The sequence below is a fragment of the Corticium candelabrum genome, chromosome 4 (genome assembly GCF_963422355.1).
Source record: "Corticium candelabrum chromosome 4, ooCorCand1.1, whole genome shotgun sequence".
Lineage (NCBI taxonomy): Eukaryota > Metazoa > Porifera > Homoscleromorpha > Homosclerophorida > Plakinidae > Corticium > Corticium candelabrum.
The window spans coordinates 8,283,803-8,300,722 of NC_085088.1; the positions used below are offsets into that span (position 1 = coordinate 8,283,803).

The 16,920-nt window shown below is 42.1% G+C and overlaps 2 protein-coding genes across 2 annotated transcripts; both read left to right on the top strand.

Annotated features, from left to right (window-relative positions):
• Positions 1 to 10: 10 nt before the first annotated feature.
• LOC134178564 (uncharacterized) lies at positions 11 to 10,184 on the top strand. Its single transcript, XM_062645436.1, has 5 exons — positions 11 to 197; positions 266 to 310; positions 383 to 474; positions 1,192 to 1,267; positions 10,102 to 10,184. Exons 1-5 carry the CDS (start codon positions 173 to 175, stop codon positions 10,182 to 10,184), a joined length of 321 nt encoding a protein of 106 aa, XP_062501420.1. The 5' UTR covers positions 11 to 172.
• A 4,844-nt stretch (positions 10,185 to 15,028) lies between these two features.
• On the top strand, positions 15,029 to 16,912 carry LOC134179042 (protein naked cuticle homolog 2-like). The gene has a single exon (XM_062645944.1). It carries the CDS (start codon positions 15,604 to 15,606, stop codon positions 16,705 to 16,707), a length of 1,104 nt encoding a protein of 367 aa, XP_062501928.1. The 5' UTR covers positions 15,029 to 15,603; the 3' UTR covers positions 16,708 to 16,912.
• The last annotated feature ends 8 nt before the right edge of the window (positions 16,913 to 16,920 follow it).

Below are 16,920 nucleotides of genomic sequence, written 5' to 3' on the forward strand. Positions count from 1 at the left end.
CCTTTTGATGTCTTGCACTTGCAGTTTACCGCTATCCTCTGATTGGTCAATACCTCCTCGTAGTAATCGACATGCTAATCAGTCCTTTCGGCTTAGGTGAGCGGTGATCTCTGTCATTCGCTCCACACGGCCACTTCTCAACTTGCGACTGCTGCAAGTCGTAGCTAGAGCCATGGGTGGAAGCTACAGCAGACTTGGTAAGTTTCGCCTTTGCCTTCTCAGTCGCCGCGTGGATTCACGACAGTCATGTGTTCGGTTGTTGAAGGCTGTGTACGGTCACATCAAGATGACCACCAGCTCGACGGATCAGGTAAACATGGTGGTCGCATCCTGTGTCGTACATTCACATTCGCGTTCATACGATACTTGCCTATCCGTGCAGACGAACGAGGTTTCGGTGTGACGTTGATGAATCCTGTCAAGTCTGTGGACTCGGCGTCGACGCACTCGTCGTCATCACGTCAGTCTCGAGCGGTACGTAGCTAAAATGAAACTGTATTTGTAGGTATACTACGAAGTGATACAGTTACGAAGTGTCACTGGTGTCACGTTGCTGATGTCCGTAGGGGGAGGCATGTGTACAGAGTAGGGCGTACTGTTTCTACGTACCATGCCGTCTGCAGCTTTCGTCGACTACCGTACAAAACGTATGAACTGTTGATGAGACAATCGGCGTGGTGAGCGTGGTGAGCTGCGGCTTGAATTAGTGACTGTAGATAGGAGACCGAATTTTTGATCGTTGTGATAACGGTATCAAACAAGATGAAGGATCAGAGACAGTGGAGAGAAGTTACGGTTTGGACTTCTCCTCATTCTTGGTAGAGAGCGTGTAGTGAACTTATTGGTCTTCGCCCTTGAGAGGTTGGTCGCATAGGAGGTACTGTACAATTTTTGATCCAGTCGAAGAAAGTACATGTAGGCTACGGTAACAAACTCTGTAATGTGTTGTAATTAGCAGCAAAAGTTTAGCTCGCGCCACCTATTTATACTGCAATGTTGACGTTACCAGCTGCCATGGCTACGGGGGTTGTGTCTTGTGATAAAGGTAATGGCTTTAATAATTTTTAATTTTGTGGGGGTACAAGTGAGCAAGTGAGCGATAATTATCTGAACTTGTAGGAACGGGTATTGTGTGCTAGAGATTAAATGGTATTTTACTCTTATTACAACATGCTTGGTAACTTGTTGCAGACTTATGTCTATGAATCTGATTGGAGTGATGTTGTAGCCATGAAGAGGAAATGGGAAGAAGATTATGCATTGACTGGTAAGGAGTAATTTGTCTGTGCTTTCTGTCTCTGTGCTCTTATTTGTCTGTTAAGATGATGTATAAGATGACTGCACAGTTTGTAACAGGACAATTTTTTCTTTTAATTAACTAGTTGTATGGTATCCATAGGCGCCTCCCGTTGGTGAGTAACACACATTGTCAAGTACACACAATCCCTAGCTACAATACAAAAGGATGGGGCGACGGAACTTTATGAAGCTTTTTCTTCGCTGTTTGGTTGCTTGCACGAATCGTTCCTATACTGATCTGTAGTCGACGCGGAAACGATTTTTTGAAGTAGGTCTTATAATGAAACGTGGTTGTGGAGAGGAGAAATTTGAGGTTTGTGTGTTCAGATATATATATATATATATATATATATATATATATATATATATATATATATATACAGCATCCGTTTCTTCCATGTCGATCCGCGATTTCTTTCACCGTATTACGCCAAAGACAAGGGCATATTTGTCCCTGTTCCGTTTAATGCAGAGGAAGAGGCCGCCAATGATGCCGTTGGAGATGAAGATAACGACCTACTAGGTACGGCCAAACGAAGAAAGACAACAAACCAGCACACCGTACAGTGAGGAAGTGAGGGCAGCTATTGGAAAGGATACAGCCCACCACGGCCCTGCTGCAGCAGTCAGACACTTCACTAGGCAACTGCACTGGAACGTGCCTGAGTCGACAGTCTGCTAGGTCCGTGATTTGCACAAGGTGGAACTGCAACACCATGAGTGTACATGGCTGCCAATCACACAATTTAAAACCCGCACGATAGAGTCGAAGGAGTGATTTTGGACAAAATCGCACAATATTATGTACGCATGATTTTCTGGATTTACGGTATCTCAGAGAGGTCAATGGAATGCTGTATAGGACCATGCCCCTTTCTGTTGTCCCAGATTAGAAACCGGATTAGAAGCAATTAGCCAATCATTTTGATGCAAGTACGAATACCTCATTCACAGGAGCACTTGTATGCTTGGGCAGTGTTGGTTGGTAAGGTTTCAAAACTTTTAAATCATGCCAAGCCAATCTGGAGTAATTCACCAGATCATGCTGTGCCGAATTGGCTAGTTGTGCTGTATGAATTGTTTTCTACGGTGGACCAGAGATCAACTATACACACTGTCTGCTTGTCTTTCTAGAAAGGGCAAATTGGCTAGTAGGCATACCACAGATTTAATAATAAATACTAGTTTTGCAAATCTAGCTGTGCACCTTCTTTTGTCAGTTTTTTGTTGCCATTGCTCTTTTCATGTTGTCATTCCACAGCTGTAGTATGCAAAACAAATGTCATGAGGTTGCTTAGTTGTTAAGGGAGATATTCTGATTGGTTGCTGAGAGTAATACTAATCCACATGTCTAGAATGACCCTTCCATGTGATGGTAATATCTTACTACCCAATGATATGAAAAGCATGCACTCAAGGTGTCTCAAAAATAGTCTCACAAGGAAATAGGCATCTTGACTTTGAAAAGGATGGAGGCTGGCTTTTTGCCAGTGTTGTGTCTAACTGGTTCCTGGCAGTTATTGAAATGTGGTCTGATGCATGTACACTAAAAGGTTGTGGCTACATGAAGAACTAATGGTCTACAGGGTAATTAACATATTGTTTTCTGAAACTGTGGTCTTTATTGTTATGTCTTTGAGACCTATTCTATTGCTTGCTTTTGTTCACAGTAGAACAGAGGAAGTAACAGAGGAAATACCTTAGTAAGTGGGAGCTGTAACAGTGGGTTCTGTAACAGTGGGTTCTGTGGAAGAGTGATGCATGCTTTTGAAGACAGACCTTTCTATCTGTGGTCTGTCCACGAAATTGAGTCCCTAGTGATGTGTTCACTTTAGAAACAACAGGTCAGTATTGATATTTTACTGCTATAGATTAGCAGTTTCTAAATTATTATTATAATTCAGGATTGATACCTACAATAGAAGTGAGTATAAGTATGAGTCTGGTCAATGGTGTATTTTACTTTCTGAGAAGTGTTACGGGTACCATGAACCTGCTCTACTGGTTCTTAGGCCCTGTGAATGGCCACATGCATCTCAAGATCTAAAGCAGAGCTATCTTAGAAGCGCTAGGGATTCCTTTGGAGACTTGTTGATTAATTAATTATAAACTGGTTTCCTCACCACATGAATTACAGGATGAGGAAGATATGGAAGGAGCTATTGACCTGTGCTGGTTTGATATCATCTCTATAGCAGCATCAACTAAGCTGATGGATTAAGGTGACCAGGAGGATCAAAGGTGTCCAATAGTGCATTATAGTAGTAAGTAGAGGTAGCAAGTGTGTTTGATCAACATGTGAGCAAGTGGATCTAGTTACCTAATGCTGCATCTTGTAACAACAGAAAATGGTCACATCTCAAATGTAATCTCATCTCAAATATAATCTCATCCTGAGCAAAACACATGTTTGCGTACTTCCACTTGCAACTGTTGAACACACATTTTTTCTTATTTTGGAAGCTCAAGATTGCTGACACCTCAGTGTGAAATGTAATGAATTTGTTGGTAATAGGTTTGTCATCCAGAGTATAAATATTTCGCTCTCCAATTTTTGATATTGAACTTTGTAATACCGGTAATTTCATAGAACCTTGGGGCCACAAACCAACTTGTCATAATGCTCTTCATTTGCGTTCACTTAGCTTGTATACAATCATAATAACTTCTTTTTTTGGTTTAGAGTGATTACATTTTAGTAGGTATCATTTGAAAGCAGAAAAACTTGCATTGTCGAGGCAATTAACCCATGTAACCACACAGATAAAGATTTGCTGCATGTACTAGTTTTTAGCCTGTGGGGACATTGTTGCTATCATAGTATGGTGATGTACTAAATCAAAATGGTTATTACAGGAGATCATAGTATGATGCCGCCAATTGTTCTCAATGCCCTGAGTTTCTACAAGAGTGATGATGCCTTTACCAAGGTGATGCCTAAGGCTAAGGCACTTACTATGGTTATGTGGTGTACTTTGTTGTCAATTACTGTATCACCTCACTTTATGCTGCATGCCGGTATACACAAGACTTACCAGAAATTGGTTGGGGAGAGTCTGGTACCTGTACCGGCATGCCGGTATAAAGCGGGAGATGCCGGTGTAAGCGGGGATGCGCTGTGTAGGCGCTGGGAACGCACTTCATATCTGCTGTGCGCATGGCTAAAATGGATGCTGGCGTACAGACAACTGTGGATGATGCGGCTTTATCTGAAGGTACAGGCCCACGAATGGGTGCTTTATCGTAAACGTTTACCTACCAGTACTTCTTTTAGTCACAGAACGGCCATCAGACGCCGTATCATCCCGAGGTAGAAAATCGTATACACTTGAGTTCAAGTTGTCGGCACTTCGTCGCCTGGACAAGCTAGGAGGGAACAAGAAAAGAGCAGCGGAAGTGTGTGGCGTATCACGACAGTGTATTCAGGACTGGGTTCGGGAAAGGGAAACTTTGAAGGTGCGCAAAAGGACAGAAGTGTAAGTGAAGAAACGCCGAATCATTCTCCCTGATAAAGACTCCTCTTTGAATCGTGCAAAGTACCATCGCCTAGAAACCGAAGTATTAGCTTGGATCCAGGAACTACGTAGCAGAGGAGTTACAATCAGTGGAGAGTGTATCAAGAGGCATGCGAGGAAGGTGTACACAGAGCTGCACTCTGATGATGACGTTGAGTTCAAAGCTTCAAATGGATGGTTATCCTGTTTCGTTGCACGTCATGGCCTTAGTTGCAGATTGGTGACTTTGGTAGGGCAGAAAATTCCAGCAAACGCACAATAGTTGGCTCAAAATTTTCTGGAGTTTGTGCATGAAAAATTTGACTCAAGTGGTTACGACGAGAAGGCAGTTGGAAACATGGATGAGAGCCATTATGGTTCGATCTTCCTAGTTTGAAGTCTTATGACTTCCGTGGAGTCAAGACAGTTCCTGCCAAGACTACAGGAAAATAGAAACTTAGATACACAGTGGTGTTGGCTGCCATGGCTAGTGGCAAGAGCTCCCAACAAAGATCATATTCAAGGGTCTCAAGAATATTCCCAAAGGTCGATTTCCTAATGATGTGATCGTGGAAGTCAGTCGAAGTGGTTACATGTCAGCAGAAATGATGAACTCTGGAAGCAGCATGTCTGGAAAATGTGACCAAATGGTTTCTGGTGACCAAAATCTCTGCTTGTATTGGATAGTGCCCTTAGCCACACGAAGAGATCGGTGTTATCATCTTTCCAACAGCACTACAACACAGATGTGGCTGTTATCCCTGGAGGGATGACACTATTACTACAGCCAGCTGACGTGTCCTGGAACAAGCCATTTAAGAGTCTCAGGAAAGAAAAATGGTTGGAGTGGCTAAACGAAGGAGAAGAGGAGTATACCCGTAGCGGGAAAAGAAAGTCTGCCTCCTATAAAACGGTTGTTCAATGGGTGTCAGATTGCTGGAAGTCCATCTCTGAAGATTTGATCAAGAAGTCATTTACTAAATGTGGAATATGTGATACTTCAAATCCTCTACATTCAAGACTGCAATCTATCCTTGAAAATGGTCAAGACAATTACAATGACCAGGAGGACCATACAGGGCTGACAGATGATGAAGAGGACAGTGAAGAAGAGGGGGAAGAGGAAGATGACTGATTCTACAGAACACTATGCATGTTTCAATATAGCCTAGTATTGTTCCTCACATGATATTGGTACTGAACTATAAGGCAGTTCTGTTGCATCATTGAGACTGCTGCTTGTGTTTTGTTGCGGAAGCATGATTGCAGACAGCAATTAAAGGTATGTAGACGTCTTTTACAAGAAAGCCTGTTTTTACCCGTATACTGCGGCATGCCGGTATATCCCCGGCACCCTGGTAGATTTCAGCTGAAACCGGCATGCAGCATAAAGTGAGGTAATACGTAATCATAAGGGTCTAGTGTACCCATAAATTTCTGCTTTTGCCAAAATACAGGATGAATTTAGCATATTCATGATTTGCTAAACAAGCAACACCTGCAGTCCACGCAAAAACATGACAACCTTGCCTTTCTTCATTAAAATGGATGGATGACAGTACCACCAATTAAGAGGCATGTTTTATGGCTGCAGTCATGCATCACTCATTCAAGCATTGTTATCCTGCCTTGGCATCATTTGGATGACAAACAAGATCATTTCTACACTTACAACTTTCTTTCCCAGAGGTTCCTTGTTCATCATGACCATGATTCCTACAACCTGATAAAAGGCAACCTGCATGCCAGAAACCATATATTATAGCCCTAGGGTGTGATTCTTATATCTTTTATTACGGTATGCATTACTTTGGTCTGTGTCTTGGCACTCCCAAACCTACCTCATACATGCAATTACTGTCCAGCGTGTAATATATTAATTTACTAGTTTGTTAATTTACTAGTTTGTTACGCTTGTTTTCATTAGCGCATATCTCCGGAATGCTTCTCTAAGGCTGATTCACACTAAGCACATAACATAACATAACATAACGTAAGGCAACTTTACGTTATGCAGGATCATTCACACTGGCAAATTTGTATTGACTTTTGTACCGTAACCATAAGATGTTGAGATTGATTCAACTTCCCCGGATGACGTTAGCAATTATCCAATCATGGAGCAGTGCTTGTTGGTGTCTCCTGAGGATGCGCATTTCACCGCTGTAAGATGGATACCGATGAGTGACTTAGTGACCTTGTACATGAGTATCCGTGTTTGTACGACGTCAAAAGAGCAGATTTCAAGAGCACTTTGTTAAAAGAGAATGGTTGGAAAGCTATTATTGTCGAAGTCTTGGAAAGGGCAGGGTAATGTTTGACTTTCTCAAACATGACGTCACACGTAATTAGAAGTTTAGTTTTTGTTGCGGAAGCTTCCATGCGTGACATCATGTACAGGACACTGAACTTATGTGAGGAGCTCAATGTGAATGCTCTAGAAATGGCATGTTATGTTACGTGCTCAGTGTGAATCAGCCTTAAAGGTACATTCTGTCGTTTAGCGCTGTGCCCCCGTAAACTTGATTGCATACTATACACAATCAAGTTGGAAGGTTGGGCTGAACTACAGGCAAAGCTAGATATCAGAGCGTAGTCACCGTTACAAATAAGGAAAACTTACGGGAGCGATTTTGTAATGTTGTAGTTGAAGCAGAGTTCAGGTTGCACACAAACCAACTCGTCATCTTTTCTCAGGTCGAAGGCACCAAATAGGTTACATTTTACACAAAACCAGGTTTGAACATGTGAGCGCTACATATCAGTGTAAAAACAGAGCGCATACGATGATCATGTGGTAAGCAATATTTAGGTCACGTGATAAGTGCAAGCGCACAAAATTGAAATGCAGTGCAGTTGGTCCCTTTAGCCTTGGATACGCATCCATGCTCGTTTCATAGCCCACTGGGCACATTTTCTCAACGTCTTGCAAGTGTCTTCTAACATTTTGATGGTAGCGAGGCTCCTAGCATTAGCACACATTGATGAAATGTTTTTCACTTGACCATCGTATGTGCTCTGTTTTCAGGCTATTTGCTGTTAACATCTAGTGCTCTCATATCCAGCTTTGCCTGTACTTCAGACCAACCTTTTATCTTGATTGCGTAGGTATGCAATCAAGTTTGCGTGGGCATAGCGCTAAATGATGGAGTGTTCCTTTAAGATGTTGGTTAAGTATTCTTATTAGTTGCAACTTATTCCTACCAGGAATGAGATGCCATACCTGGTAAAAAAGGAAGAGAAGACACCTTAGATTTGCAGGAGTGATGTATGACCAGTGCCCAGATGACTTTCGTGCTCTATTGCTACTTTCAGCTGAAAAGTTTGAGTGTATTTTTCAGGTTTTTCTTTATTTACAGCTTGTGATTGTAGAGCCAAATATAGTGAGCTGCCATTTAGACCAGCACTTGATAGACTTGACTGTGCCAATGATCCGGGATGCAGGATGTCATCATAGCTACAGTTACACTTAAGGGTGTGCCTTACAATTGTGGTAGCCTAAATACCTCCATTCTTTTTCTAGCTGGTTGGTGCAGTTTCTTCAAAATCACTAACCTTCTGAACTTGCCAACATTTGCCAGTTGCGTCAAATGCCATTTTCATGGCACGAAAGACCCGTTGCCATTGTCACTGACATGAATGGGAAGGAACTCTGACGGAGCATTGTAGGGAAGTATACTGGCAGCTACATTGTCTTCCAGAAATGAAGCACTCATTTTTTTGTAAAACCAATCTAACGTGACATATTCTCACAACATGCCACAGTAACTGTGATGATAAGAAAGGAGGGGTTTCACATTGCGGCACTATACCTGTCACAACTCTGACATGACGTCACACTAAAACTTTACTTTGTTGTTAACTTAAGTAAATTGCTTTTAGACCTGCTTTTGACAAGAAGTGTGATTCAAACTGCAATTTTCCAAATTGGAAGTCCACTGACTTCGTAGCAAATCACTAAAGCTTACATGTTCACCAAGTAAAGCACAGTGGGCCATACCAGGATGGAGCCAAGGCACGACATTGTGCCGTGCCTTTTGTACACTGGGGACAACCCTGCGTAAACTACAAAAGCCAGATGAAAGCAATGGCAGCACAGCATGTCTACACTCATGCAGTGGCGTTCTGTTTTCCATACTAACCAAGTTGGGTATCTGGGTGCTATCTCAGAGTAAACCCGACAGATGTACATTAAGAACGTTTTGTAACTAAAAACTGACGGTGCTGTTTCAAGAATTTCGTTTGCCAGTGAAGCATTTTTGCATGCTATCAGATCATGTGAGCCTTACTGATGCAATCACATTCTCGGAAATGGTCTCTCTGTTGTTTCTGTCGCTCCAAGAGTCGTGTTACTTTCAGACTATCTAGAGACTGACCTTTTTGTGTGATGTATTTCAGTCCAGCAACATTCGAGAGAATTGGCATTTTGTGAGATTGTTTGGCGTTAAAGGCAATGGATGCTGTCGTTGATCGTGTTCTGACAGTTTACGAAGCACTCATCCCTATGCAGGAAGACTTCCCGCGAATTCCCTCGATCACCGGACCTCGCTATTTCAGCTGCCCACTATGCTGCGCAGTTCTCCGGAGTGTTCCTTTAATTAATCTTGGTCAGTAGACTACTTAGATAGTATGTATCAGACTGTGAAGCTAGTTAGGCTGGTTGGATGAGCTTTTAGATAAGATAAGACGTTATGCAGTATGCAGGCAAGGAACTGTCTACATCCCCAGTTAATTATAGAAGTGATCTCTGTCTGTGAAAGGAGCATAGAAATGGGGCATGACCATAAGGTTTCCTGTCTCACAAAATCCTGGAGACAACCTTGGTTTATTTTTAAAAGAGAGAGACCCCAAACTCCTTCACACAAACAGTGATGTCTATATTTTGGCAAACCTAATCTTATAATGATAACATCACCCACTATGATGCAAATGAGTTAGGAAACAAACCTGTCCTTATTAACTTTTAGTTCAAAAGTAAACAACGTATTAGAGTAATGTGTGTTTTTGATATAATGAACGAAAGAAATGGGTTTCTTGCTTCTGTTGCTAACAGATGAAGTTGTCTTCAGTATATGATTGCTTCAAAGCATGCACTGGTAAACCATCTAATTCATGTAGTTGTCCTTCCAGTACACTTTAAAGTTTTTTGGTCAGACAAGTGGCTGGTGTGTTGTCAGACTAACTAACGTCTGATGTTTGAGCGTTAACTTCTTTGAATTTTTGTGTGTGGAGACATGGTAGCGACTTCTTGCCAAAAATAGCCAGAACAGTTGTAATATTAGTGTATGGCTCAACTTTTCTTTTTTAGAATTCAGTCCCAAGCTCTATACAAGATTGGGCTCAAAGTGGTTGCTACAGACTATTGCTCTCGCAGTTTTTTCACTTTACTAAGTTTATCAATCTCTAGTATTTACAAATTGTTCTTCCCATTACTTCTGCAACTGTAGATCTCTCTGGCACTGAAATGCTAACTCTTGCGAATTGCTAAATCTTGAGTAGCAACAGTTTGTATATATTTAGGCAAACTACCTTGCCATTCTTCCTCGTAACAACCTTGATGCTCCTACTGTCTTGAAAAGTCTATTTAGGAGCAATCGGTTTTCAGTGAAATTATGATCGAAGCGTGAAACTCTTGACTGGTGACACAGTACATATGCGCAGTTGTACAACACAATAAGTGTACAGTACCGTATGTAGTATGTACTAATCGTACATTCTGTAGGCACCACAGGCACGACACCAAGTGTGCGTGCACACGTGCTGTTGGTAAGCTGTCAAGTGTGTGTATGACTCGTCTTCTCAAGTGGGCTAATCCTACTTTGAAAGGTGGATTCTTGAAGATTGTTGAGTACTGGCAGTAGCTTGTTACCCGAGGCACTAGGGTACGGTACAGGCTGGTCACATGTGGCCAACTGAATAGTAAAACGTATTGATTATCATGTCATATGATTCTGCTATGATGTGTAACAAACATATGACTTTTTAAGGGTAACTGCAGCGCACAAATCAATAATTCTTTATGTTGGAAATCGATAGTTCTAGTTGCATACATGACAGGAAAAATAGTTTAAGTTTTTAAGTTAAGTCTTCGCTGAGATATAGCAGGTCAAAGTTGCTGCAAGGCCCAGTAATGGGCGTTGTGTGTGTACACGTCACAGAGGGGAGACGCGTGTGCGTCTGTATAGTCAGCGGCCTGTAAGAATGACTGCGTCTTCATATCCAAGGCAATGCTACTATGGTAGAGGTCACCAACAGCGGCAGTTATTCTTCTGAAGAGCCCTCCGGAGGTTTTTAAGTGATGACAACGTTTCGTCATCACATGAATGGCAGGATGAGGAAGATCTGGGACCCATTAAAGTGATTAGACCATAGAGGTTCAAGCTCAGCAACAGTGTCTCCGAAGCTGAGAGATCGCTTGCTGCCTTGGAAACCGACGAGAAAGAGGACAGGCCAGCCGATAGTCTGTCACCATCGCAAGTAGAAGTAGAAGTAGCAAAAGTAATCGATGCACATCCAGGTAAGTAAACAACCATCACAGGTGTACAGCTGCGTTCGTTGTGAGATTATGGATATGTACTCGTGTAGAGTGCGTGTGTTGTCAAAACGTATTTGGGGTTGTCTCAAATAATGACGCGATAATAATGTCGAATAGTAGCAACAATAATGGACAGTGTTGCTGTACTGGTAAGTTGCAAAACTAATTGAAATTTAGCTAATGCTGTGAGAAAGAGCACAAATGAGTTGACGTTCGTCCGTTGAATTCACATTGACACAAGGTTTAACTTCACTGTACAATATACTGTAATCCATACAACTGCATTCATTACACATGATGAGCACTTAGACAAGTCTAGTCAATTGTCTCACCTTTCCTAGCCATTTGCAGTAGTTTTAGTTCTACACAAGGTTCTTCCTTACCTCATTTTCTCTCGCTTTTCAAATGCAGCTCTCTTTTGCGAAGGTTCCAGAGCGCTATGATATCTTGAAGTGTGGAGGCAGGTAGATGGAAAATGGTGGTCTCAATTTCGCTCTTCTACAACCCAGACCAAGCTTTTGAATAGACCTGGCTGTACCTAGAACAATCAGGCTTAAAGGGGCTACTACAGACTCTTGTCTACTCAGTAGGACGTGTCATAACTCAGTAGTAGTCGCCCGGATGACACAACATGCGATTCCCACTCTTTTCTTAGCTTAGGGATCTTTGGAAATTGACACACGCTTGTGTATGACTTGCACGAATTGGTGCATCTTGCTGCCACGCAACACCGAACCATTCTTTTGCTACAGATACCGGAACAACTGGAAGCAACTTTGACCTGCTATTTCTCAGCGAAGACTTAGAGGGCCACTGCAGTTCAAAAATATAATTACATTTTTGGCACGCGTTCTGAGAGAATGAGAGCAGTCCAAAGCTACTTTCCCAGTACTATTTCCGGAATGGGGCGGTGTTAGCACGCTGACGTCAGTGGAGGCAGGGTGGCGCTATCATACCTACTAATTAGTATGGCGATTGGTTCAGAAACGGCACGTTGAAGCAATTTGGAAAGCGATTCAGAAGATTTGTCGTCGGATTCTTCGTTGAGCGAAGTGCTGCAGCACGCGGGAGAGGAATCTCTCTGTCTGTCGACATTGTCGTCTGAATGCAGCAGAAAACATTGGATCTGTGGAACTGTATGTTTGAGCCACTCGCTGACAGTGCATCTACTGATGAATTGCCCTCATCTTCTGATGTTGACGATCTTAGTAAGTCCTTTTGTGCAGAGGTGGAAGCTGCCCACATCTGTACACGAAGTGTCTTCGCTAGGTGTGATTGCGGTTACTAATTATGAGTATTGTGCAAGTGTGTGTGTGTGTGTGTGTGTGTGTGTGTGTGTGTGCGTGCGTGCGTGCGTGTGTGTGTGTGTGTGTGTGTTGCAACGAAATTGCACAAGTTCTCTCCAGAATGAGAGAATACGATGCCAGTTTGCAGTGCATTGTAGATCACCCTGGTTTTCGTTACAAGTGTCTTGACGTATGGGTACGATACTGTACTGCAAACAGCGTACTATCAGTATCGCCAAGAACTTGGAACGAGATTGCTACCGCCATCTGCACATGATCATAGCAAGTGGTGCAGTGTCACTTTCGCTTTTTGAAGATATCACAGTTTGTGAATGTTCACGCCTCTCTCCTTCGACAGAAACAAGAGCTTCCAACAACTGAAAGTGAAACGATTACTTATGTGTTCATTTTGGTGATCAACAGGCAACTGCACTTACTCTAGCTCTTTCTCTCTTCTTTAAGCCAAGCCTCTTCTTCCGGGGCAGTTGCAGTGTGCAGAATCAACCTGCTGTACGAAAATGGTTGCTAGTACATCAGACTATAGCCTTCTCTCACTGTCGAGTCCAAAGCTTTGAAACAGTGAAGGCTCTTTCTCAAAACAGTGTTCTTTGAAGTGACAGCTGCAAACTTCATTGTGCTTTTCCCAGCTGTCTTGTAGCCTCAAAGTTCCAGACCGTCTCCCAAAGAAATGAGAGACGGTCTGGATCAACTTCTGATCAAACCGAGTTCGGAAGTAATCCGAGTCAGTCAATCAGCAAGCTGCCGCCACTGAAGTGGCGGCCAATGAACGTCAAGAGTTTTATCATGATATGCATGGCTTCTGGCAAAGGCATTTGACAATTGTGTGTAAAAACAGCTCATAATTGATTGCATGCATGTGCGCTTCCGTGCTGTGAAACTGCACCTTTGAAACAGCGCCCAAGGCTCTCGAAATTGATTCAGTGCATCCTGAACAGCAGACCGCTGCAGAATACTTCTTGAATATCCAAGACATCTTTGTTCTGTTTCCCACTGGATCTGGAAAGTCCATAGTAAATCTACCAAGCACTACCGTCAGTGATGATAGACGTTGATGGAGCCAGTGGTTACCCGCAGAATTCGATCGTGTTGTAAACAGATATTTAGTGACTTAGCTAAAGCAGCTAGAATCTCAGCCAACTGTTCACTGTCTCCAAGTAGCCTCCACTTATTCCAACTTTCAAGGAAGGTACTTCCACACACGACAAACTTCGTCAAGACGATTTGCAGCCATCGCAGTTGATTACCACTCACCAGTCCGTCAGCCAACACCTCATAGCATGCTTCTTTTATTGTCAAGCGAGGGGTGTACGCACCTCTGCAAATTGTGACACGTGGTTGAAGATACGCTCTTGCAAGATATTGGTAAATATATATTAGAAGCGTAATCTCACAAGATCCCGGACTCGAAACAATATACCTTGACGTACAGGCTATTGCCTAGTTGTTCTAGGTTGCTCTGCTAGTTTGTATTGCCACCGTTTTTTTGCGAACGAAATTTCGTGCAGGAGCTGCCAGACATGGGCGTGTCATGCAACTTTTAGCTACAGAACTGACCGCGACTAGTCTCATATCTTTTCAATAGCTACACAACGAAACGAATGTTCACAGTACGATTTCCACGTACTCTTGAAGCTTTTTTTTGGGTTACTGTTCGCGTACATCAGGCACTGTATTACCAGGTGAGATGGCCGAAAGTGGCTTCCATTTCAATAATCCGTCCACGTCGAGGTACTCTGTGTGGATTTTGTGTAAACCGAAATACAGTAAATCCAGACTGACTAGAGTTGTTGCAGCCTGCTGCAACACAATGTTGCATCATACTCGAGTATCACAACAATGGATAGGGTGCCTCCAATGACATCAATGTTCTAATCCGCCCTATTCTGGAAATGGAAAACGGAAGTAACTTTCAGCTGCTCATTTTCTCATTACATACGCAAAAATCTAATTTAAGTTTTTCTAAAGTACACATATGTAGATTTTTAAATTAATTTAGCTCAAAAAATAATTTTTGATTTTTGCACTGCAGTAGCCCTTTAACATAAAAATCTAAAACTATTTTTCCTTCATGTATGCAACTAGAACTATTGATTTCCAACATACAAGAATTTTTAATATTTGCGTTGCAGTTGCCCTTTATAATAAATACAGTCACGTCATTTATTTGACGTTCACTTATCTGACACCCAGCTATCCGACAGGTCAAGCTTGTCACGTGGGTGATCTCACGGTTGGTCAGTTACGTAAGTGTACATGTACATCCACGTGGATGTCAGTCATTTCTTGAAACAAGTTTGAGAGTGAGTTCAAGTGTTTCTTCTTGTTGTATTCTACATTCATTTACATCTACATTCTTTCTACATCTATATTCAGTATACCTAATGTAGAAAAAATGCCGTATAATAAGAACAGTAGTCGAGTTCGTAACAACTTCAGTTATCCAACATTTTCACTTAGCCAACAGGGGTCTGGTCCCAAGGGGGTTGGATGAGTGACACGTGACTGTACTTGGTGACTCCTCAGTTATGCACTTGGCCATTGATACCGTCTAAGGCTTCATGCTAGCTATGTCAAAGTTGGGTGGGCTTTGGAAAACGATGTTTATCTCAGAGTTATGGAGTCACAGACTAGGCTGTTGTTTTATTAGTGTAATATGCTGAGCATTTTCAGTTTTATACAGCCATAGATTTATGCTTGCAAGTCTTCTTCACTACTCGGCCTCAATACATGAGGGTGTAAGATTGATTTAATACATGAGCCTCACGCCAAATGTGAAGAGACTTGGTTGATCTGATCTTTACTGGTTTCACATTGTAGTATTTGTACACATTGGTCTGGCTTGTAATGTAATAGATGTTTTAGTTGTTTCTGTCATATCAAGTCAGCATAGTAACGCAATCTGTTGTGTCTAGTTGAATTACCTCCAGTAGAAAATGAGGAAAAGGTGTTAGCTGCCAAGAATGAATCGATGTGCAAGCAGGAGTTACAATCTCCAAGCAAGAATGAAGAACAAGCTGGTAGCATGGCAGTGAGAGGTAATCAGATTGAGAAGAGGAGGAAGAAAGAGAGTCACAAGAAGCGGTTGAGTCATTCAGGCAGGGGATTAGTCAAATGTGAGGAGTTGTCGTGTAGTGTGTCTGTTCGTTCAAAACAAATACCGTCAGGTGGTCACAAATTGCAGTGGGTGTTCAAATTATATGATATGGAATCATCTAGAAGCTTAGATGAACGTGAAGTTCCTACATTGATGAAGAGTGTATGTGACATGCTAAGTGCACAAGTGGAGAGGTCACGAGTACCACCTGCACACAAGAGATTTAAGGTGCGGCTAAATATCATGCAGCATCAGTCAAGACTAAAGCCAGTCAGGTCTTCTAACAGTCGATTTGTATTGAGGAAAATGAGGAAGTCAGAAACTGTGACGTGTCACTCTCATGGTGATGAATGTACATCTTGTGCTACATATGCAGCTAGTGATGAACAGAGTCTTTGTTTAACTGAGAGAAGATTGCGTCAAGTTGAAAATAAAGAGAGTGAATTGCGAGATGACGATCTACGTAAGCAGATCAGCGTGAGACAGCGCAGGCGAATAGGACACGGCAACGGTTCTTCATCGAATCCTGAACTACGATCTCGGTGTCATCAGAAATCAAGTAGAAGACGAAGTCTTAATGGAGATCAATCAAGAGATAATTCACAGTCAGCTAGCAAGAAAACTGGCAACAAGCATGACAGAAGACGGTCATCTTTACCATCTAATTCATTGCCTGGTGTATCTACTGATGAAGTGGTAGTCCAAACAACAAAGAAACAATTTCCTCTAGCTTCACCTGTAAAGCTAAGACATCAGGGACGTGGAGGGAGCAAGAGACATTCGTGTCATGCAGCTTTTATTGCTGAAAATATATGTCACAGGAAAAGTGAAGTGATGTCGGAAAAGTTGTATGAAAAGGTACAGACTGTGACGAAACAAGAAGTAGTACCGTCTTCTGATAGTTCTGAGTCAGTTGTGCATCATCATCACCATCATGAACATCACCATCACCACTATCATGTATATCATCAACTTTAGGAAAGCCATGTGGTAGAGCTATTTACTTTAGTCAGGAAATGTGTATACGAGGTGAAATTGTATATGATTTAGTGGTATATAGTTCTTCATTTATACAAAATAGTGACTGGAAAATGATGTGCTTGCATTAGTTAGTTGCACAGTGTAGAAGGTGACTACTGCAGTGCTTTAGAGTTAGAAAATAATGAATTGAATTTGACACATACACGTTTT